Consider the following 23,390-nt stretch of genomic DNA (forward strand, 5'->3'; position numbering starts at 1 on the left):
CCCATTTTTGTGGCCCAGATGTAATACTGTGCACTTGTCTTTGTTGAATTGCATTCACAGCTGCCCACTTCTCCAGAGTATTCAGGTCTTGTTGAATTTTAACTCTATCTTCTTGGGTGTTTGCCACTCCTCCCAATTTGGTATCATCAGCAAATTTAATGAGCAGTCCTTCCACTCCTTCATCCAGATCATTGATAAAAATATTGAAAAGTACCGGGCCCAAAACCGAGCCCTGTGGCACCCCACTGGACACTTCCCTCCAATCTGATGAAATGCCATTGACCACCACTCTTTGGGTGCGGTCCTCTAACCAGTTTCCTATCCACTGAACTGTCCTATAGTCCAGTCCACAGTCTCCCAGTTTGCCCATCAGAATGTCATGGGGGACCTTATCACTTGTTATGGAAGTATTAACAGCTCATTTCCAACAATTATGTCATAAGAAGACAGATAGTAAGTTCACAGTACTGGAGGTGGTATGCAACAAGGAAGGAAGAATACCTACTAGAAAGCTATTGCAGAGGGAGAACGTTTGAATATTTCAGTTAGGGTCATTGGCCCTGAGGGGACTCAATGTAGATCTTGATATGACTTGCTTTTTGTAAGTTTTTCTAAGTTCCTTGCCTATTACAGTGGGACGTATTCACTTTAAAGATTAGATCTGTGCTCGTGCGAGACAAAATTGAAACAAGGACGTTACCATTTTAAATACCAATAGTATTTATGCAGAGTTGTCAATTACCTAAATCACGGACATTGTTGCCGCAGATACCAGACCAGACCAGATATTCCTTTGAGAATGAAAGTGTTCCATTAGTTGTGAGTATAACATTGTAACTAGGGGTGTGCAAGCCAAAAATTTTTGGCTAAAGCCGAAAGCAGAAAGCCGAAAGAGGATTCTCTTTCATATAAGCCGAAAGCCGAAACAGAGTTAGAGCTTTGGGGACAGCTAGAGAAGATCTATTAACTACACAACAGAGAAATTCTTCTCAGAGGGTGTATTGGTCTTTACACTACACACCTAGAGCTTTTAATATTAGCCAGATTGTTCGCAAGCGCTGGCATCTGGTACAACATCTGCCAGGCTGCACAGAACCCCCCTTGATAGGATACAAGAAAACAAGCAGCCTCAGAGATATTCTTGTGCACGCCGACATGAGAGAGGGTGGTCAAGGGGAGCCATCCGATAGGACTTTCTAAGTGTGGGCACTGCAGTGTGTGCCCCCTTACTTTACAAGGTCGTGTGGTTTCTTTACCACTACTCAACCGGGAGATTAAGCTGCATAGCTTCTCCACCTGCAATACCCAAGGAGTCGTTTATCTTATACAATGTCCTTGTAGCAAAATCTACATAGACAGTACGAGCTGGGCTGTTTGGATAAGGGTGCAGGAACATCTGTCTAAATTGAGGAGACTTAGAATCATAGAGTTGGAAGGGGCCATACAGACCATCTAGTCCAACCCCCTGCCCAGTGCAGGATTAGCCTAAAGCATCTCTGACAAGTATTCATCCAGCCTCTTCTTGAAAACTGTCAGTGAAGGGGAGCTCACCACCTCCCTAGGCAGCTGATTCCACTTTTGAACTACTCTGACCGTGAAAAAGTTCTTCCTAATATCCAGCCTGTACCTTTCTGCATTTAATTTAAGCCCATTGTTTTGGGTCCTACCCTCTGCTGCCAACTGGAACAGCTCCCTGCCCTCCTCCAAATGACAGCCTTTCAAATACTTAAAGAGAGCAATCAGCCGTTATAGTAGAATTCCTACGTAAACGAAGGAATTGGCCGTAGAGGATATTATTTTTCAACCTGGTGGGATGGTATGAGGTAAAGTGTAAGTAAGAGTTCCGGGCGGATTCTGGTTGTTATTTATATATGATGTATATTACTGACTGATTGGAGTTTATACTATGGATTGTAACTGATGGTGACTATATTCTTTATACATGGTTAATTTTCCACGTTTGTACTTGATTAAATATGTACAATTTTTCATAATCATTACATTGTATAGTGATAGTGTAGAGGGGAACTGTCTGTTTCTGTATGAGCTGCTTTGTGTTTTGAAGGCCTAGATGGTGTCCAGTCAGTTTTGATCAATGCTTTTTTTGCTGGATTGTGCCCCTGTAGGTCGAGAGACGGGGTTTTTACAGGCTTGAAGGCAGTTTTCCATCGCTCTGGTCAAAGTCTACATTCCACTCCCTCCCATCCAGCTTTGTTACTGTCATGACGGGGTAGTCAAAAGTCACCATAGTGTTGGAGTTAGGCGGTGTGTTTTTCCATTCAGGAGCGTCTGCACCATCTGCCTTTTGCAGATTTGGCATTCCAAGCAAGGATTACCCTTGGCTTAGATTCATTTTGATCCTTCCAAAGACTCAGACCCAAGACTTAAACCTAACAAGCCTGTGTTACCACCACATTGCCTGCTGTGTATTTTGGAGCAGTTAAGTATTACAGATGTTATACAGTGCGTCTCAACTGAACAACCAGGCTCAACCTCTGGGTGAAAAGAAATGGGGTTTGCTTGAAATTAAGGTACACTTCCGGCATCCAACAGAAAGATACCATTTTTTGTCCTGAGACAAACAGGGAAACCTGTCCTGTTGAAGTCATGGGTCAGTCTGAGCCGGACAAGGCCATCTATTGGTCAAACACACGGCCCCATTAATATACCTCCCCAGATTCCCAGAGCACTAAAATTAATTCTGAAAAAGGAAAAATGTTATGCTGTCTATCTGAAGCCCCTTTATTTGGTGTCCTCCTTCCAGGCTATTTTATTCTGGGGGCCCTTTATTCTTGGCTCAGCATGTCTAAGAATATGGCAGAACAACTGGAACAGCTGCCCGTCTGAATTGTAGAGGCACCCTCTTCTATTTTGACCTCATTCCTTGTCAGATCGATGACAGATCTATTGTCAAAGGTGGGGGAACCCTTGGGACAGGGGCCTCCAACATAGTGTACCGATTTTTCAAGGCACCCTGTAAACTCTCTCGTCACACTCTATTGAATCTCAGCACACAGCTTGGAAGTCACTGGAGCAGAGCAGATTTTGCTGGCTGGACCTGGGGGGGTCTGACCCCAAAGAAAAGCTACTTAATATTTTAATTGATGGAAAATAGTCTGAATGTTTGGCAGTGTCCACGGAAGCCAGTGGAGCTGATCTCTTACGATCAGTGCCCTCAATGCATTGTGAATTCAAGGAATATTCTTGTTTTTATACTTTTGTTTGCTGTTGCAGTATTTAATGCACTTTTAATGCATTTTGTTGATGCCAATGTAATTTAGAAGTGAGATCATTAATGTAATGTTTTGCAAGTAATTAAGTTTGTTTTATTTATTGCTTAAACAGAAGTGGAATTTATTTATAAGGACGTAAGTGTAATGGTTGCAGAGTGTTTTTAACAATAACAGTAATTGTTGCTGTGAGTTTAAATGCAGGCCTCTGAGGAAAGCAGAGGGGGGGGCTGGATGGGTGAGTGGAGTGCGATTCTGATTGCATGGTAGCTGCATGGGGGGGGCAGAGGGAACGGTGGTTTTAGTTGGGGGGCCGAGGGGACAGTGTTCCTTCTAGCTCAGTCAGGCAAGCTGTGGAGCCGGAGGGAGTCTGTGTGTTTCTGAGGAAGCGTTTTTTGTTCTGTCTAAGCAGGCTAGCTCTGTGTGCGCCTGGGGCAGTCTGTGCACATCTGAGAGGGATTCTTCCATCTAGGTCAGGCAAGCTGTGTGGAAAGGCCTGAGGGGATCTGTGTCTCTGTGGATGTGAAAAGAGCGTATTCTCTTTGTGTGGAAAACTCCTTTGTGTGACTGGGTCTGTGAAAATACCTTTAAGAAGATTTAATTATTTTTGAAACCACCAAGCTTAAGAACTACTTTGAAACCAATATGCTTATCAAAACCCTGCAACCATCATGCTTATGTTCTTATAAATTCTACTTTTGTTTAAGCAAGAAAGGTGTTCTCCCCTTTCAACCACCCTCACATGCTGACTGTAAGATAACTATAAAATTGGCTGACAGTTTTTGTTTTTGACCTTTAGCATAAGCAGGGATGCTGTGAATTTCCTGTGTTCGAAACTCACAGTCATATTTGAAGCCAAACCCAGATTTTATTTTATTTTTTACTTCAGGCAAACAGTTGCCGAACGCCGGCTTCAGATCTCTGGCTTAGATGTTTCATACTCCCCTGTACACAGCAATTTGGGGAGTGGGGGTGCTGGCCGAGAAGCCAACTCACTGCTCAGCTCAGCTGTGTTGGCGGAAGCCTGAAAGAGAATCACAACGCACAACAACAAGCTATACCATGACCTCGCCGGGGATCTCACTGCATGTAGTCCCATATTTTTGTGGAAGGCTGGAGGGCAGGAGTTCCACATCCATGCCTGAAATGGTGCTTTTGGAATCAAATCAGTATAGCTTCGTTGCTTTCTGGCAACTGAAAGTAACATTGAATGCATCAGGCAAAGTGGACCCACCAAGGCAAAGGCCTCCATGAATGCTTCAGTCTTGAATGTGCCATGATACTCTTTGTCGTTTTGCCTCTGGAAATGGAAGGATGTCGCAACAGCCTCATGATTACCATTCAGGTTCACAAGGAGGGAAGTTCAAACTGCACGTTCCTCCGGGAAATGCTCTCGAAAACCGGGGTCGAGAAAGGCCGGCTAAGGGGGCCGCTTTCTGCGGGGGGGGGGGGGGGCACGCGTATTATCCAGCCAAACTCTCCAAGTCCTGTTTATGGCTCAGGTCTAACATAGTTTGCCCTTTGAGAGTCTGTTCTCCGCGATCCTTTTACTCCCTCCCTCCTTCTCTACTCTTTTTATTTAAAATATTTTGGATAATAATCCGATTAACAAAACGCCCCGTTTCCCGGGGACGGAGCGGGGCTTTCGGGACGGCGGAGGGTTCAGCCGGTCTGCGGAGCCTCAGCAAGGGCTTAGCGCGGCCCCACCGCGGAGGGACCTGCGGCGGTGTGGGCGCCTCGCTCGCCTCAGGGCAGCCCGGCCTGGCCCAGCCCCTCCGCGTCCGCTCTCCGAAGCCACCGGGCCGAGCCCCCACCCCCACCCCCCAAGGCAGCCGAGGAGGGGTTTTGCCGGCTAGCCCCGCGGGTTCCTCCCGGCCTCCCCCCGCCCGGGGGCCGCTTCGCTCCCGCTGCATCCGGGCCGGGGGGGGGGGCGAAGGGCCGCTCCAGCGCCAGCCCCGCCCCGCCCCGGGCTCTGGAGGCGCTTCGCGTTCCCCGCCCCTTTGCCACGCGCCTTTCTCACGGAGCCTCCAGGCGGCGCAGGCGCAGGCGCAGGCGCAGCCACTCGGGGGCCGGGCGCGGCCGGCTCGCACGGACTTGAGGACGCGCAGGAACCGGCCGGCAGGGGAGCTGTCGGGAGCGGAGAGGCGCCGCGCGCTCTCCGGGCGCCGCTCTAGGAAGGCCCTCTCGTCGCCCCCTTCTTCCGGCGACGGCAGCGCGCCCGGAAAGCAAATGGCCGCTGCCGCGACGGCGCCCGGAGCCAGACCTGGCGGCGGCGAGCGTGCGCGAAGGCCGCTCCGCTGCGGGGGCCGCGATGTCGGCGCAGGGCGACTGCGAGTTCCTGGTGCGGCGGGCCCGCGAGCTGGTGGGCCAGGACCTGTGGGCCGCCAAGGCCTGGCTCATCACCGCCCGCAGCCTCTACCCGGCCGACTTCAACATCCAGGTCGGCGCCGCCTCGGGACGCCCGCCCCGCGCTCGGCACCCGGGCGGGTGGGGCTGCTCCCGGCTCGAGAGGCCGCGGCTTCCCCCGCGGGAGCCCTGGGCGGCGGGGACCGGCCCGGCCCGGCCCTTGGGCGCAGGAGGCGGGCGCTCCGCTGGGGCCGGGGCCGGGCGGGAACCGGGGGGCGGGACGGGGAACGGGCGGCGGAGGGCCCCGCGCTTCCCTCAGGGGCTGAGCCCGGCCCGGCCCGGCGGGGCTCCCTCCGCCGCCGCCCCCTCGTCACGCCCGCCTCTTCTGTCCGCAGTACGAGATGTACTCCCTGGAGAGGAACGCGGAGCGGACCTCGTCGGCGGGCCGGTTGCTGTACGACATGTAAGGGGCGCCTGTGGCCGTTTCGGGGTGAGGGGGACCCCCAACCGGGGGCTGGAAGTCTGCAGGCGGACCCGAGCCCCGGGGCTCTGTCCCTGCACCGGGACAGGAAAGACGAGCCCCCGAGAGACCTCGCCAGACTGCTCGGGAATGGGCCGTGGCGAGAGTTTTACGGTAGAATTAAGCCTGCCGTGGAGAAAGCAGCTAGAACCCCCCCCCCCGACTTTCTAGAGCTCCAAGCTGCCCATTCAAAGGGACCGGCCCCCTTTCTCGCATGAGGCGTAGTTGTCAGCGGGACTCCTGGGGACCACATGCCCCTCTCCGGCTTGGCTGGCTCTGAGGTGGGTGGGTGGGTGGGTGTGTCAGCAGTGGCTGTTGTCCGTGAGAGCCGAATGAAAGGCCTCTTTTCAGAGGCCGGATTCTCCAGTACTTGGGGGAAGGAAGTTGCTTCCGTGCCCTGCCTGAGGGCTTATGCAGCACCTGCTTTCATCCCACAGGTCTGCGCTTACGATTTTCTACTTCTTTAGTACCTTATGCTTAGACCAAGTAGGTGAAGTGTTGCACTTTTCACGTCATGATTTTTCATAGCTACATTTCTGTATTTGGTGCATGGTGATTTACAGCATCTAAGGTAACAGATCCCGCTGCCCTGAGAAGCTTCCATCCAAAATCTAACATAAGAGAGACAATTAGGCAGCAGGAGAAGGTGGATGAAGGCATAAACGGGAATAATCTAGAGGGGTGTGATTTGGTCTTGATATGCTGAATATATACCTGGATATTGGCTAAATCAGCATTATCCAGGTATTATCCGGGTTAGCTCATTTGATGTGGTATACCTGGATAATGCTGATTTAGCCAATATCCAGGTCCACCAAATCATATTAGAGGATCCCATATAAAATTGGGATACGTTAATGCTGGATGACACTGAATAGATTTGGTTTTATCCAGCAAATGGTTCTCAGCCAGTTTAAAGCTGGCCGGTTGCTTCTCTTTGCTTTGTTTCAGCTTGAAACAGGCCAGCTGCTTCTTCAAGCCGTTTTTGTTACTTTATTTCGTGGGGAGTGGAGTGGCCAGTGGATGGACATCGGGGAGACGGCCTTTTTCTGGCTCTGTTGAATACAAGAGTGGTTGGCTTTGCTGCTTGTTAGTATTTCTTGGCTGGCTGGCTGGCTGGCTTTGTTGGGTTTCTTGAGTCCGCTTGCACTGGGACTGGCTTTTGGCCAGGAGTCCCTTGACTTAAGGTTCCTTTGCCCTAGGGAGCCTCGGGATCTCTCCCAACTACGGAGAGTGGCTGGGGACAGCTTGTTCAGGGCGCTGGTCCAATCTTCCTGAGACTTCAGGGGTCTTTAGGGGACAGGAATGACTCGAGGTTCTCTGCAAATTCAGTGGCAATTGCTTGAAAAATAACCTCCAAGCCTCCCAGATAGTTTCCCTCGTATGGAATAATGGCCGAATATATTTGGGATTCTCTAACAAAACTGAATCCAATTAGAGAATCTGACCTGGATATGAGGAATACCTAATATTGATGGTAATCCGGATATCCGAATCCAAATTATACCAATTTTTTTTTTGCTGCACACCCATCTGTACTTATTCCATTCAAAAGGGAAGGGGGACTAACAGATTTTGCTAAAAGCTTACTGGGGAAAATTCAGGAGGAATTTGGAGGAAATTAGAGTCGTTGCATCATCCGCATATTCCGGAAGCCAGTTCCAGGCATTTAAATAACAGCAAGGGAGAAAAAGTGGACGTGTTTGAGGGAGCAGAAGGCTTGTGGGTGACTGAGTGTGGAGGAAATGCATAGATGATGGTCCTGGGTGAGGCTGTATCATCACCTGAGAGCAGAGAGGTAAGATAGGTAAGGCCAGGGATCATTTCCTAGAAAAAGAACTGCAGGAACTCATTAGCATATATCTCTTTAGCATATATCTCATTAGCATATGCCACACCCCCTGACATCACCGGAAGTGTGTCAGAAGGCAACATCCACCCCTTAGGCCCCTTTCCGCAAAAATCTCCAGGTCTTTCCTTAAAGCAGAATGAGCTCAAAGCAGCTTACCCTCCTCTGGAGAGCCAGCCCTGCTTGCACCCACGCACTCACTCTCTCTCACAAGTCACAAATGAAAATAAATCCAAGCAGCTTACCTTCCTTTGGAGCCCAGCCCCACTCGGCTTGCACTCACTCACTCATTTTCTCCCTCCCTCCCCCCCATGAGTCACAAATGAAAGTAAAGCAGCAGAGCAGAATGAATCCAAGCAGCTTACCTTCCTTTGGAGCCCAGCCCCACTCGGCTTGCACTCACTCACTCATTTTCTCCCTCCCTCCCCCCCATGAGTCACAAATGAAAGTAAAGCAGCAGAGCAGAATGAATCCAAGCAGCTTACCTTCCTTTGGAGCCCAGCCCCACTCGGCTTGCACTCGGAGGAAAAGGAATCACGTAGGCGGGGCCAAAACCCACGTGACCCCTTTTCAGATCTACCGGAACGCTGTTCTGGTGCGTTCCGCCTCCAAATGAGCCCTGGGTAAGGCCATGGAGGGGAGGGGAACCTGATGAGGTCTAACAGCAGAAGACCAGAGAAGGCAGAGAGGTTGTGGTGTGTGAGGTGAGAGAGGGCTGAAGTGGGAACCAAGAGGGTTCACTAAGGAGCGGAGAGGAAGGGGGTGTATTTTTGTGGTGGTGTGAAGAAAAGGAGAACATCATCTGGTGACAGCAAAGGGGAGAGGAGTCCGAGCCGGTGCTTCGCGTTTGTTCTGCAAGACCAATGCTGGTGTTAGTGGACAGAGAGAATTTAGGAGGAGAGGACTACTTGGGAGGAATGATCAGGAGGCCTGTCCTGGACATACGTGGTTTGAGATGACAGTAAGGCATATGCCCAAATGAAAATATTAGGTAATTTAGAGATGCAGGACTGGATGGAAGGAGATACTTTAGTGGTCATTGGTTTACAGATGTTTGTGAAAGCTGTGAGGTTTGATCAGTTTCTTCAGGAACAACATCTAGGAAGAGAACAGTGGAGGGCCAGAGAGAGATTTCTGGGGCTTCCAGCAACAGAGAGAAATAAGAGGAAGAGTTTTCTTCTGTCAAAACATTGCATGAGCAAGCAGGTAGGAGGGGAACCAGCTCAGCACAGGGAGACAGAACCATATGTTGTGAAGGGAGTTGAGCAAAGAGGGTGTGACCTGATGTATTAAAGGCAACACAAAGTTGAGTGGAGAAGTTCAGACTTGGTAATGAACGGCTTGCCAGTGAGTTCGCTTATGAACTGAAGAGGGTAAAAATCCAATTAATGAGTTGAGAGAGGGAAAGGAGACAATTTGAGACAACAGCGATAAGTGCTAATTCTAGGCATTTGGAAGCAAAGGAAAATTGGAAATGAATTGAAGAATGAAGGTATGTCAAAAGATTTTTTTTTGAGACTGTGGGAAGCAGTGATGTGTGTGAATGCAGTAAGAAAAGAGCTAGATGACAGAGACAGGTTGATAATAATAATCTGTGCTTATATACAGCTCCTCTAGACATTTGTGCTCCACTCAGATTGGTGAACAAAGTGTTGTTATCGTCCCTGCAATGCAGCTGTGGAGCTGGGCTGAGTGGCTGCCCCAAGGCCACCTACTGAAGGGAGATGCCATGACTGCGGATGTGATTCAGAGGCCCATCCCAGTCCCAAATAAGAAGCACCTGGTGGTGTTTGAGGGAAAAGGAAGACAGGTGGATCGGGGCATTAAACTCTGAAGTGGGCGGCGGAAGAGTCTAGCTTAGTCTTCCAAAGAGGCAGTGCCAGCCTTGAGCACTGTATGCAAATGCCCCTGAGGGAGCTCCTCCCTTCAGTGTGGGCCACAGTGGGTGATGGGGAAATGACCGTATTGGAGGAGGGCGTTGGGTAAAAAGGGAGCAGAAGCTGCTGCCTGAGGTGGGGGAGGGGAGGACAGCTGTAGAAAAAGTGGGTGGGCAGAGATGAGACCCACCACGAAAGCATCTCCTGGCCGGCGCGTTTACTTTGGAGTTACAGGAAGTCTGATATGGTGGCTTGTGGTTGAAGTAAAATTGCTCCCGTCTTACCCGCTCCCAAATCTTTTATTTCAGATTTGTAAATTTCCCAGAACAGCCAGTGGTGTGGCGGGAAATAAGTGTTATTACATCTGCTTTAAGGAATGACTCTCAGGATAAGCAGACTCAGTTTTTAAGAGGTATGAATATCTTTGGAATTCCTGGCCCACATTAATTCTCCCTGTTACAGAGCTGGCCTGATGGGCACCAGGGTGGACGTGCATTTGAGGGGCCTGACTCGGCTTGCTGAGCTGCCGCACTGGCAGCAGTTCTGGCCCACCAGCGCCCTGCCTGCCGGTAAACAGTCATGTTTTGCACGGGGACCTTTGAAGATCAGCAGTGAATCCTGATCCTGACTCCTTTTTTAAAAAAAAAAAATTAAGATTGATTTTTAAAAATTAAAACAAACCTCATTCAAAATGGAAATAAAAAATTGACAATAATAGTGGCAGACCTGCACGTAAGCATCTATACAAGGTTTCCAGATATCTAAAAATAAGTCCATATGCGTTTGTCATCTATATGCCGTGTGCTCAAATATTGAAAAACTTGTAAGGTCCTCCTCCTGTTGAATTAATGGGAGGTGGGCATTTGTCTCTCCGTTGCTGTCATGTGAGTCTTTTAGCTACAGTAAGAGCACAGCAGGTCCATTTTCATTGACCATTGGTTAGGCTCCAGGACACAGGCTGGGAGTACATAAACATCCTCAAAAAATCAATTGAGTATTCTAATACAAAATGAATATGATTAAAAAACTTCCTCTGCATGTGCTTAAGGTTGTTGTCAGGATAAATGGAGGAAAGGAGAGCGCTGCAAGTAGCTTTGGGCCCCCCTTGGGGAGAATGGTGGGTATAAAGGAAGTCAAATAAATAAATAAATAAGAGAGACATCCTGAAAGATACAGGACCGGCAGTTAAGCACAGTACTTAGTCCTTTACTAAAAAGGTGGTGGTCAGTATACCCTAAATATAATTTTTAACTGAATAAGCCACAGCTTAAGATCCGTAGGAGCATCAGATACAGAGTTTAAGGCTGTATCCCATTGCTTTAGTAAAACCGGGTGATGCGACTCTCTATTCCATCCACTCCTGAGACGCTGCATGTCATATTTGTTAACCCACATCAAATATTTATAAACAACTATTGGAGATTTCATTTTCTGCATCGATTTGGTGCGAGTTTCCAGAAATGGGGAGACTCTGAAACACTCAGTGCTGCGGGGGGGGGGGGGGGCGTGTTTAGGTACCAGCTGATGTTGGTGTCTTGCTGTGTGTAATCTGCCTTGGATCTCAGTGAGAAAGCTGGATTTTAAATAATGATGATGTTGTAGTGGTAAATACTGCCATTCAATGAAAGCCGACAAGTCGTCAGAAATTGCAAAAACTCACTGTTATAGCTCGTCAATTGATCCAAAGTAAAAAAATTCTTCCTTTCTGTCCAAGTCTTCTGTAAAAAAGATTTGCTTCCAATTTTTCATCGTGGGTTGACCCATAATGTTAATTCAGCATTGAAAATGGGTCAGATTGATAAGTGTGGTGACATGATGCATCCATAGTCCTCTAGTTGCGGAAGTTGCAGGAGGAGCAGGATCCCTTTTAGCCTGAATAGTCCTTAATGCCCTCCGTTTAAAGAGAGGCACAATACAAGAAGCCTCCTAAAGAGCCCGAGATGGAGGAGCTGACCCAACAACTAGTTAATAAGTATGCCTGATGATACAAACTAAGATCGGGAAATCCTCCTTCATCAATTCGAAGCTGCAAAATCCGAGGTGGTAAGGAACCCCACATAAATTTCCAAAATAAAGTATTAATTTTAAAAATATGTCTTCAAGGTATATGAATTGCATGCAAGGCATATATAATTCTAGGTATAATATTCATTTTGAGCGTATTTACTTTACCCCATAATGTTAGGTTTAAAACTGCCCATCTATCCAGATCCAAAGATATATCAATAGTCAATGAAATTTAGCTTAGTGATATACTTGGTATCTTTAGGAATCAATATGCCAGGATAAGTAACAACATCTGGGCTCCTCTGAAAATGTCCAACAGCAGATATTCTCCAGGAATCGTCGTTTCCCTATGGCACTACCTCAGATTTTTGTCCAATTAATCCAATAGTCAGAAAAATCACCAAAACTATTGATCATGTTCTTTAATACGGGAAAGGAAGACTGAGGTGCAGATATAATAAAATCATCTGCATAAAGAATAATTTTAAATTCCAAAGAGTTATGAAACCATGAATATTATTTTATCTGATTGGCACAAGCCAGAGGTTCCAACGTAGATAAAAAATAAGTGAATCCTGACTCTGTAATTGGACTGAATCTTGCTTTTTTTTTTTGGAACAGCTTTTATGTGGCTGCATTTATGTGTGGAATTTTATACCATTTTAAAATAAGAGTTCTTCACGGAGAGGGCACACAAAGCTGCTCCTCAGTTGAAGTTGATGGGTTGGATCCTGGCAACTTTCCCACACCATCTCCCTCAAGTCCCTTCCCTGCTGTGCCCTCCATCCCACATGCCTGCCCCGAGATCCCCAGCAGAGCCTTTATTGGTGGTCAGCAGCTGGATCGAACCAGTGCCCCCCCCCCAATCCGGCATCCTCTCTCACGTAGTGGCTAACCAGATGCAATTGGAGGGCCAACGACAGGGCACAGGGGCTGAGGCCTTCCCCTGAAGTTGTCTCCTGGCGCTGGGATTCAGAGGGCCACCATGTTAGTAGCCACTGATGTGTGCCGTTGGTCAGTATCCAGGACCCCTGTGCAGAAAGGAACTCCGTCCCCAACAAAGTGCAGAGAGCGCAGCCATTGCATTGGTCTATAGCAACGATATTTACTCAGTTGCACAGCAGCCACCTCTGCCTTCTCTGGGGATGGTTCTTCAGTGCAGCACCAGCCCCATTGTTCAGGAAAGAGGTCAAGGCCCCTTCCCAGTGGTTAGCAGGTGGTGTCCACCTTGAAACAGCCACTGACAAGGCACAGGTAGGCTGTGAGTGTCCCTGAAGTGCAGACATCATACCAAGGTTGGAAGTAAATGTGGCCTTTTTGGTTAAAGGTAATTGCGCAAGTGGCTCTCTGCGAGCTGCAAGCTATGCACCACTGGTCCGTAGCAACCCCGTGTGTCACAGCATTCGCATGCTTCTGTGGCTCACTTAGCAGAGGCAGCACCAAGGAAACACTCAGGGCCTCTTCCACTTGCGGGATCCGACCTTGGGGTGGGTGGTGTTCAGGAGTGCCGTCCTTTTGGCAGGCAAGGGGAATGGGTTTGGATCCCACTTTTTGGCCAGTGATACAGAAGGCTGTGGCTGGACTTTGCTCGTGTAGGGCGCGTTGTCCTTGTACACCCCCTTGGGGTAGGGTAGAGTCTCTCCTTTGGTGCTTGTGTCCTGAACCGGAGCACCTAGAAGGCTTCTATGCAAAGCAGCGTGCTTGACGGTTCTTTGTTCTCCCCCTTGGCTGCTTGTGCTCCGTGATCCGTCGGCCTGCTCTCACAATGGCCATGTGTGCTGCAGGGCTGCATTGTTGTCTTTGAGCTTAATCAGAAGCATTATGGGTAAAGCAAAGTATACGTAACGAGTCCTTTGCAGAACTCAGGCTCTCAGATTTCCGAAAGATAAAGAAATGGTGTTTCATCACAAATGCCTTCATGCAGCTCTAATGCATGTTCTCCTACCCATTAATACTAAAATACAGACTATTTCTGATGTTAAAGTATTTCTAAGATATTTACTCACCCTGTCTCATTGACTGAAAAAATAGACAAAAAAGACAGATTTAAAAAGTATGCAGAATCAGGTCTAACTGCCTGCTCAGATTTTGTGCTTCTTGAGCTCTCCATCTGAAGTGTATTATTTCTTCTTGCCCCGTCCTCATCCCTGCTCACAGGTCTGGCTCATTGTCCTCTTTCCCTCATAGGTTTGTTTGAGACGCTGCCTGGTCGGATCCAGTGCGAAATGTTGCTAAAGGCCACAGAGCAATGCTTTAATACGCTTGAGCGGGCAGAAATGCTGCTGCTGCTTTTGCGACGTTTCCCCGAGTCGGTGGCCCAGCATGGGGTAAGACACGTCCCGCCTTGATTGGCTTGCCCTGGCGGCGCTGTGAAGCTCAGCCAGCCAAGTCAGTGTGTGTTGTCTGTCACACTCACTCCTATGCAGTGTGCAGTTGTGTTGATTAGTTGATTGGTGTAGCCTTGAAACAAAAAATAAGGGATGTGTTATCAGGACCACCATTGGACTATTCAGTGTTAAAATTAATTAGATTGGTAAAACAGTTATAGAGAGGAAAAACTACTTATTCTCATAGTACACTGAGGTCTTTTTTGATGTATTTGTATCTTGATTCTTTTGAAAACACTGAAACTGTTTAACTTGTGATTTATGAGCATTTTAAAAAAGTGCTGGTTCTTAGCATAACTTCGATGTTTCTGATAATTTAACTGTAGACTGCAGGTGATTTTAAGAAGAAGTGTGAAATTATTCGTTCATGAAGTCCTTTGTTCAGTCTAATGGAGCGATCTGGAAATCCTCTTGCAGAGGTTGCTCTGCCTGCCTTTCCCCTTCCTCTAAGGAGCTCTTGCCTCTTACATTTCGCTGCACCAAACACAATAAAGGAAGCAAGCCGAAAATTATATTGCCCTATACACAGTCTTACAATAATTTACAATTTACAATGAAGAATACACCAATGGAGAGCAATTTAGTACATCAATATTAGGAGCAAGAAAGGTCCCATCAAAATTTCTTCAAGTATTCAACAGGTAAGTAGTTTAAATAATCACGTCGCTGTCAGTTCATGTTATTTCATCCCGAAATCCGTAGGAGCCGTTTGGAAACAATGAAGAACGCTGAGTGGCAACGAGCTCACCGGTCCAATCCTATTTGGCTCGTTTCAGGACAAATCCTTCATCAGGCCACCAACCTACGATTTATCATTAAAAGTCCATCATAGACTGTCTCACAACATCAAATAACAGAACTGATATTCAAAGGCACTCATTTATACTCACTATTTTCATTCCAACATGGTCTTAAGACGTGACAGAAACCATCCAATTACAGAATCAGTATAAAGTGCATTCAAAGGTAACAGGGAGGTCATATCTAAGTTAATAAATACTCTAATCAGGAGAGGATCCCATCCCCCTCCCCAAAAACCATTCATCACATCATTTCATTGGGTTCTGATCCTGAAAAGACCACCAACTATATGGAATCTATTTCCTTAAAAAGTCAAAATCAGGATGGTCTCCTCATCATTGTTATTGCACATAATCCCCAAGATACACAAATCAGCCAGCCCCACTACTCTGCGTATTTTTCAAAAGCTAGTAAAACAAGTCAAGTCTCAAATACGAAATAGGGGAGCTACAAACACTCCCTCAGTTGACCAATCTATTCATATCCTACAATAGGCGAGAAGAGTGGGGGTGGGAAGGTAGGGGAGGGAAAAAAGGGGAGGAAATTGGAGAAGGGGGGTAGAGTAAGAGAATCAATTGATTAGGAGAAGGAAAGTGCTGAATGGGGAATGGTACCAGCTATCACTGGAAACCCATCCCTTCCTATTTAAAATATCCCGGGGATCACAAAAAGGCTGAATAGTCTACCTCAGTGTTTAAGCCCTGTGGAGCCATGGTGTTTAATCTAAAAATCCATCTGATCTCTGCCTGTAAAAGGCGACGTTTATTCACTCCAGGTTTGGATAACACCTCCAGTATGGAGAACTTAAAGGTTTTGTCCCTGCCATGCGTCTGCCACAAGTGCTGGTGAAGTGTTGTCATTCCGCTATAATTTTTAACCCGTGACACGTGTTCCTGAATTCGCTGACGGATCGGCTGGGTAGTACAACCTACATATAGGAGGGGACAGTCGCATTGAAGGAGGTATACTACATTATCAGTATTACAGGTAGAGAACCCTTTAGACTCCACCGGTTGGATGGACGATGGGTAATTAATATCCTTAAGATCGCAGGACAGGACGCACACACTGCAGTGACCGCAGGGGAAATGCCCCCGCGGTAAAGAATTCTCTTTGGGAGGTGTTTTAAGATCGGACTGAACTAACATATCCTTTAGATTCCTGGTGCGGCGAAACCCTATCCTCGGTAAATTTTCACATCCCGGGATTTGTAAAAGGATGTGCCAATTCTTCCTAATGATATTAGCAATTGGGCCAGATAGAGGAGAGTAATCAATGGCCCAAGAAATACCCGTAGTTGCAGGACCCTGCAGGAGTTGCAGGAGTGTTTGTAGCTCCCCTATTTCGTATTTGAGACTTGACTTGTTTTACTAGCTTTTGAAAAATACGCAGAGTAGTGGGGCTGGCTGATTTGTGTATCTTGGGGATTATGTGCAATAACAATGATGAGGAGACCATCCTGATTTTGACTTTTTAAGGAAATAGATTCCATATAGTTGGTGGTCTTTTCAGGATCAGAACCCAATGAAATGATGTGATGAATGGTTTTTGGGGAGGGGGATGGGATCCTCTCCTGATTAGAGTATTTATTAACTTAGATATGACCTCCCTGTTACCTTTGAATGCACTTTATACTGATTCTGTAATTGGATGGTTTCTGTCACGTCTTAAGACCATGTTGGAATGAAAATAGTGAGTATAAATGAGTGCCTTTGAATATCAGTTCTGTTATTTGATGTTGTGAGACAGTCTATGATGGACTTTTAATGATAAATCGTAGGTTGGTGGCCTGATGAAGGATTTGTCCTGAAACGAGCCAAATAGGATTGGACCGGTGAGCTCGTTGCCACTCAGCGTTCTTCATTGTTTCCAAACGGCTCCTACGGATTTCGGGATGAAATAACATGAACTGACAGCGACGTGATTATTTAAACTACTTACCTGTTGAATACTTGAAGAAATTTTGATGGGACCTTTCTTGCTCCTAATATTGATGTACTAAATTGCTCTCCATTGGTGTATTCTTCATTGTAAATTGTAAATTATTGTAAGACTGTGTATAGGGCAATATAATTTTCGGCTTGCTTCCTTTATTGTGTTTGGTGCAGTTTTACTGAGGAAGCTCTTCCCTCTTGGTTTCTGTCTTACATTTCGCTGTCATAACAGGCCTGGGAGAGGGCCACGGAGCATCCAGAGAGCTTCAGGGCATAGCGGAGATTTGAACCTGCATCTCCCAGCTCAGCAGTTATGTACAACACCACACTGGAAGGAAACGGATATAATTTTTTGTTTTTTAATTTTGCTAAGGTGGGCCTTGGTGAAAGCTTACTAGAAGCAGAAAATATTGAAGACCAAGAATCACCTGTCAATTGCTATAGGAAATTATTTGGTAAGAATATACATCTTATTAGAATACGGAAAGGTATAATGTGATGCTGGTTTGAAACATGGAAGCCTGTATAAGTGTGATATGGAAGTTTTAACTACCTGTGTATTGGCAAAACCCTGGATAGATTTTCTGTTGAAATAGCCTGTTCCATATTTTATAAAATGTTGGTTTGAATTGTAAAGTTGTGTGAATTGGAGACTTACCTGGTTCCAGTTGATTTGTTTCCATCATTTTTAATTGAAAAGCATTTAATATGACACACAGTGTTGCAAAATACATAGCTTAATCACCGTTTTATTGTATGTTGATTTTCTGTATGAAATAAAAGCAAACCAGTTCTCAACAAAGAAGTGTTTCTTAAGAGGGCTTTCTTGTAATGTTGCATGATGCTGTCAGTTCTGGCAGAATCGACTGTTGTGTAGTCGACATTAACGTCTAACCTCTTACCCTCCCCCCACCGCCCCGGTTTCAAAGAAAATTGATCTAAAACTTCCCCAACTATGTGATTATCATCATTTAACAAGAGCAAATATAGTCCAAAAAGAATTGTCCTGCATGTTTTTTAAGCATTTTACTTTTAGTTCCTGATCCCAATTTGTTTGAGAGCTGCTTTAAATTAAGTAGGTGATTTGCTTTTTCCTTTGAGAAAGTCATTTGGGATGCCCAGTAAACTAAGCCGGATAGAAAATGTTATTTTTTTTATAGTTACAGAAAATTCTTCTGCCTTTATTTAAAATAAAATGTACTTAACCAGTAGACCATAGAACATTAAAATATATATGTGTGTGTGTGCACACGTGCTAATATACCCTTGTCTAAGACTTGCACCAAGTAGCTGTAGTAATACTTTCAGGTGGGTAGCTATGTTAATTCAAGGTTAGTGGTACCTTAAAGACCAATAAAATTTCCCGGGTGTAATTTTTGAGAATCAAAGCTTCTTTTGATCCAGAGGAGTTAGCCGTGTTAGTCTGTGGTAGCAAAATCAAAAAGAGTCCAGTAGCACCTTTAAGACTAACCAACTTTATTGTAGCGTAAGCTTTCGAGAGTCACAGTTCTCTTCGTCAGATGCATCTGACGAAGAGAACTGTGATTCTCGAAAGCTTATGCTACACAAAAGTTGGTTAGTCTTTAAGGTGCTACTGAAAGCTTCTTTTGTTAGACACCAGATATCTGATGAAGGGATGTTTGCTTATATCTTGAAAATCTTGTAGGACTTTAAGGTGCCACTAGACTGTAGTAATATATTCTTTATTCTTGCTTGACTTCAGTTTATTTGAATTACTTGTGTAAAAGCTTTCTGTTATCAGATAGCCCTGTCACTTTAAAAAAGGAACCTGTTTAACAATTGCTGTTGGAGGTGCTTGAGGAAAAAACATGTTTGGTGCCTTTGCAGTTTATTTTCAAGGCTGGTTGTTATAAAAAAATAATCAATATGGTAACCACGATAAAGGTAAATTGGGGAAATTCACACAGTTCCTCTTGATTGGCATAATGCTGCTGCCTCTGCTGGCGGTACAGCAGTGCCGAGCTGTCCTGGTCCCTGGGATTTGCTAGGCAGTGCGTGGACACTTTCACGCTTGTCTTCTCAACCAAGTCCAGAATCTTGCTGCAGGCTGTGTTCATTCTGATGAAAGCCGAAGTGCTTGGGAAGCCAGATTCTATGGCAAACAAGCTCATGCACCTCTGTGATAAAGCTGTACTTTATCTTGTCGAAGGCTTTCACGGCCGGAGAACGATGGTTGTTGTGGATTTTCCGGGCTGTATAGCCGTGGTCTTGGCATTGTAGTCTGTAGATATCTGGTGTCTAACAAAAGAAGCTTTCATAATCAAAAAGAGTCCAGTAGCACCTTTAAGACTAACCAATTTTATTTTAGCATAAGCTTTCGAGAATCAAGTTCTCTTCTTCAGATGCCTGATACAGAGATTCTCAATGCCAAGACCACGGCTATACAGCCCGGAAAATCCACAACAACCAAGCTGTACTTTGACCATATCCTTAGTCACAAATGAAGGAGGAAGCACCACAAGTCCAGGTGGAACAGAAAGCGATGTCTAAGGAGGTGCAAGAATTAGTTCGTAACAGAAAATAGGTGCTGATATCCAAAAACCAAAACAGTTTTTGATTACGTTCTTCTGAGTCAGTCAGTTAACTTTGCTGGATGTATGTTATAATGTGATGGATTCAAGAGGTAAAAGCTCTTTTCAAGTGCCATGTTACTGCAGTCAGAATTCTCCTGCTCTGCTGGGGCTTATCTTTGTGTGCCTTGAGAAACCCCTCCATCCTACCTGCTTGCTACCTACAGATCGTACCTAACGCTGTAAACTACTTCATATTTTTTGCAACATTGTTGGGAAGGGAAGGTGTGTTGAGGGTTCTAGTGCTGGCAGCAGGAAGGGGAGATTAAACTGAAACGGAGTACACACGTAGGAGTCCAGTGGCCCCTTAAGAGGCCCCCAGAATTTTCTTTCACGTCACTTCCTGCCTGATGGTTTCAGTGGGAGGCATCAGAGATTGCACCTGGGTCCTTCTGCACGCGACGCAGAGGCTCTCCCACTGAGCCGTGGCCCTTCCCCAAACGCGTCAGTTGGAAGGAATCGCTTCGCTTGCCTCCATTTGTTGCTCAAACCCATCCTAATCTGTTGCTTTTAAACTGGACTTTCTGGAAGAGAGATAAAGATGATTTTGGCATTATTGGATACCACTCATAACTGATGGGACAGGACAGTTCTGATCCAAGGAATCGTACTTAATTGTATATGTTAATTAAGTTTCTTAACACCTGCATGTTAATGAAGCAATAGTTCTGATTTTCGATCATGATCAGGTGACACAGCTTTCCAGAAAAGGCATTCTCATCTGTACGAGATCGGCTGTTTCTAAGAGAGCGCTGGTCATCTGAGTTTTTTGGAAGTGCAATTCTTTTAAAATCTGCTGACCAATAAATTATTCATCTGATCACTTACAAGAATTTAAAGCAGCTTGAGATTAATTCCTATATTTCCATAGTCAAAAAGGCCTGAAAAGTTTTCTCTATTAAATATGGTCTTAGGTTAGGGTGACCGATTTAGCTGATTTGTTTTATCTTTCTTACTCTGTGACTTATCTGATTTTGATGTATCTGATTTTTGTTTTATCCTTTTTAGTCTGTGATGTGCTTCCCTTAATAATCAACAACCTGGATGTGCGGCTCCCTGCCGCCTTGCTGTACAAGTACTTGAACAAAGCTGCAGAATTTTATATTAATTACGTGACGAGATCCACACAGGTGGAAAGCCAGTACCAAGGTAAAAGCAGCAGGGCCAAACACCACGAAGGCCGACTTTAGGGAAAGGGGGTTGTTTACATTCACGTACCTCAGAATTGCATGTAGCGTTTTTCTTACTGCTTGGTAACAAGAAGCTATTTTATTGTGGCTTCTGATTTTTAGCTTTTGAAGAATTCCTGTTCTAATGGAGCTTCCTGTGACCCAGCTACAAAATGTAAATGATTAATTCCATCTTGCAAAGAAAGAAGGTCGTTCTGAAAGAAAATTCAGTGTTAGTTGTAAAGATTAGCACGAACGTGCTGCATTTGTCTGAACTGCTGAGTTGGCTTGCCTCGTGTAACCATCGAGTACTGAATTATTCTTTATGTAAAACCATCCCTGTATGTGGTGTTTTACATTGTAGGCTAAGCTGACAGATCCCTGCCCCAAGGAGAATGCAGTCTGAAATGTGAAATGGAGGGTGAAGGAGGGGGTTACTCCTCCCCCCATCAGTTTTCCTTTGCAGCCTCCACTTTCCCCCCAGCTGGGCATAATACCAGGTTTCCCAGTCATCAGCAGGGGAGATACAGCTGAGTCGAGTGACTGCAGAGGAAGACTGGTAGGTCAGGGTTAGGGGTAAGCACTCTCCTTTCCTGCCCAGCCACGGGCTGCCTCCTTGCTGTTCTGCATGCAGGTGCAACAAAACAAGTAACTTTATCTGTAAGCGTGTTCTCTGAGAGGTGGTTTCTGCAGTCCCACGTGCAAGTTTTCTGTCAATATCCCTCCCCTCTTGGTGCGTGCCTTGAGAAGAGGGGCCATTGTCGTTCTGCTCACTTCCTTCAAAGCTGCGAAGCTCCGCACAAAAGTTGGCATCCGTGAAGGAGGAGGGCTGGTTGTAGGTCTGCACTTGAAGAATGTTCAGCCGCCCGTTGGCGGATGGTGCTTACATTTTGTTACAAGGGGGTTTGAGTGCAGGGCAGCCTAGCCAAGCGATACCTCCGGTTCAGGCTGAGGCTGGTTTCCTAGCTGATAGCACAGTGAGAAGCCACCGATTTGCGCAGTCTGAGATCAGAATTAATTTCTTAAACTTCTTATTCTGAACCTTCATTTTTATTGCACGGAAGATTTTAGAAAACTGGAGGTTTGCATGGATTGAGAGAACCGTCTCTACTGTGACATGATCGTGTATTTCTTGATTTGGTGGGTACATTTTCAAGCATGGACCAGTTTCTTTCACACGCTGCAGGGGATGGAGGGATCGGAAGCAGGATCCATGCTGTGTTGCACGGACACAACATGTCACCACGTTGCAGGAGGAAAGAGCTTGGCGCTGTCCCAGAATACTCTCCTGGGCCAGACTCCTGACGTGGTTGTGTATCCTGCAGTACCGGAGAGGACCTTTCTGGCACCAAGACCTAAGAGTGGCTTGACTGCTAATTACTGTAACCTTCAAGTTTTGGACCTCAGAGCTTTGTAGCAGCATGAACTGCCTTTGTGAATGGAGTCTTTCATCTTCTTCCTGATTTGTAAGCGGAGATACGCTAGACTGTCAAATACAGTTGATTTTTTTCCTTGCCAGTTAGGTGTGGAACAAGGTCTGACGGCAGCACTGTCTGATTCGGCTATCGTTGTTGGTTAAGGAATTGGCTGTAGTAATCTTGAGGCCCTGCTGTTGGTATGGTCTGCTTCCTTTGGTGGGTCCTGGCTGGAGAGCACTCGGTTCTCAACCAAACTTTCCTCTTTGGCACCTAGCAGGTCTTCTGCAGTTTTTGCCCCATCTCTTTCTATCTCTGTATCCTCCAACAAGGCACAGCTATAAGCGGCCTTGTTTTCCAATCTGTGGTTATCTGTGTCACGGGGGCTCGAGGGGAGAGGTAAAAAGGTCCGCCACAAGGGACAGGACAGGTGGAAAAGAGAGCAAAATACATGCAGCAATTTACAAGCCACAAAGGCTCCATTTGCTCCTCATGGAGGCGTCAGCAGCACCCTGTAGGTACAGGAAGGCATCCTGGATTTGAGTATTTTTACAGGATGTAGAGGAATTCCCCTCTGAGCCTGTTGCTGCCTTAAACATCTCCATGCTACACGTTCTGGGTGAGCATGACCTTGTCTTGGAGAGGAGAGAGGCTCTAAACAGGTCCTGGGATGGAGGCATAAATGTAAAAATCCTCCCAAACTGTTGCACCATTTTCTGAGGAATAAAGGCTGACAATTAATAACAGGAAAATCAAGCAGGGAGAACCACTAGTTGGACTTTTAAAGAAGTCAAGCCTAATCCTGAGTGATTGGAATGAAGACAGGATTTCGTTGCTCAGTGGAGATCGTTTGGGCTTTTTCTTCTGGGACAAAAGCCTGCTCTGTGCCAGCATCGAGAGGGGTGAGGATGGTTGGGTGTGCTGATACTGAATCCGCCACTCGGAACCCGTTTCTTATGTTCTGTCATTTGAGGTGAGTTGTTGCTCCTGCTGTGCATTTGGCGACAAGGTAGGGATGTGATCCAGTGGCAGAATGGAGCCACTTCCCATGTTGCAGTCAAGTAATGGAAAAGAAATAGGCATCTTGCAAGTCCGTGGGTGTGAACCACATCCCTGCCTCCAGGAGGAGGATAGTTGTTACCATTCAACTTTTTCATCCATCTTGTCCCTACCCTGGCCCCAATCCATGAAGAGAAGTGAACGGACTAGGACAAGGTTTGGATTGAGTGCATGAGTAGGAAGGAACATCCGTGTTCTTTAGCTT

At 46.2% G+C, this 23,390-nt stretch overlaps 1 protein-coding gene across 4 annotated transcripts in view; it reads left to right on the forward strand.

The window, feature by feature from the left end:
• The first annotated feature begins 5,444 nt into the window (after positions 1-5,444).
• Positions 5,445-23,390, forward strand: part of INTS10 (integrator complex subunit 10) — a 44,070-nt gene continuing 26,124 nt past the window's right edge. For 2 of the 4 annotated variants that reach the window (XM_054991145.1, XM_054991146.1), the window contains exons 1-6: positions 5,445-5,670; positions 5,972-6,039; positions 10,131-10,234; positions 14,017-14,156; positions 17,325-17,406; positions 20,551-20,691. In XM_054991145.1, coding sequence (XP_054847120.1) covers positions 5,542-5,670; positions 5,972-6,039; positions 10,131-10,234; positions 14,017-14,156; positions 17,325-17,406; positions 20,551-20,691 — 664 coding nt within the window. In that variant the 5' untranslated portion in view covers positions 5,445-5,541. Of the gene's footprint in view, positions 5,671-5,971; positions 6,040-6,533; positions 6,583-10,130; positions 10,235-14,016; positions 14,157-17,324; positions 17,407-20,550; positions 20,692-23,390 lie in introns of those variants that run through there. The other 2 variants (XM_054991148.1, XM_054991147.1) reach the window with 2 other exon arrangements.

This window comes from Eublepharis macularius, chromosome 11 (assembly GCF_028583425.1).
Source record: "Eublepharis macularius isolate TG4126 chromosome 11, MPM_Emac_v1.0, whole genome shotgun sequence".
Taxonomy (NCBI): Eukaryota; Metazoa; Chordata; class Lepidosauria; order Squamata; family Eublepharidae; genus Eublepharis; species Eublepharis macularius.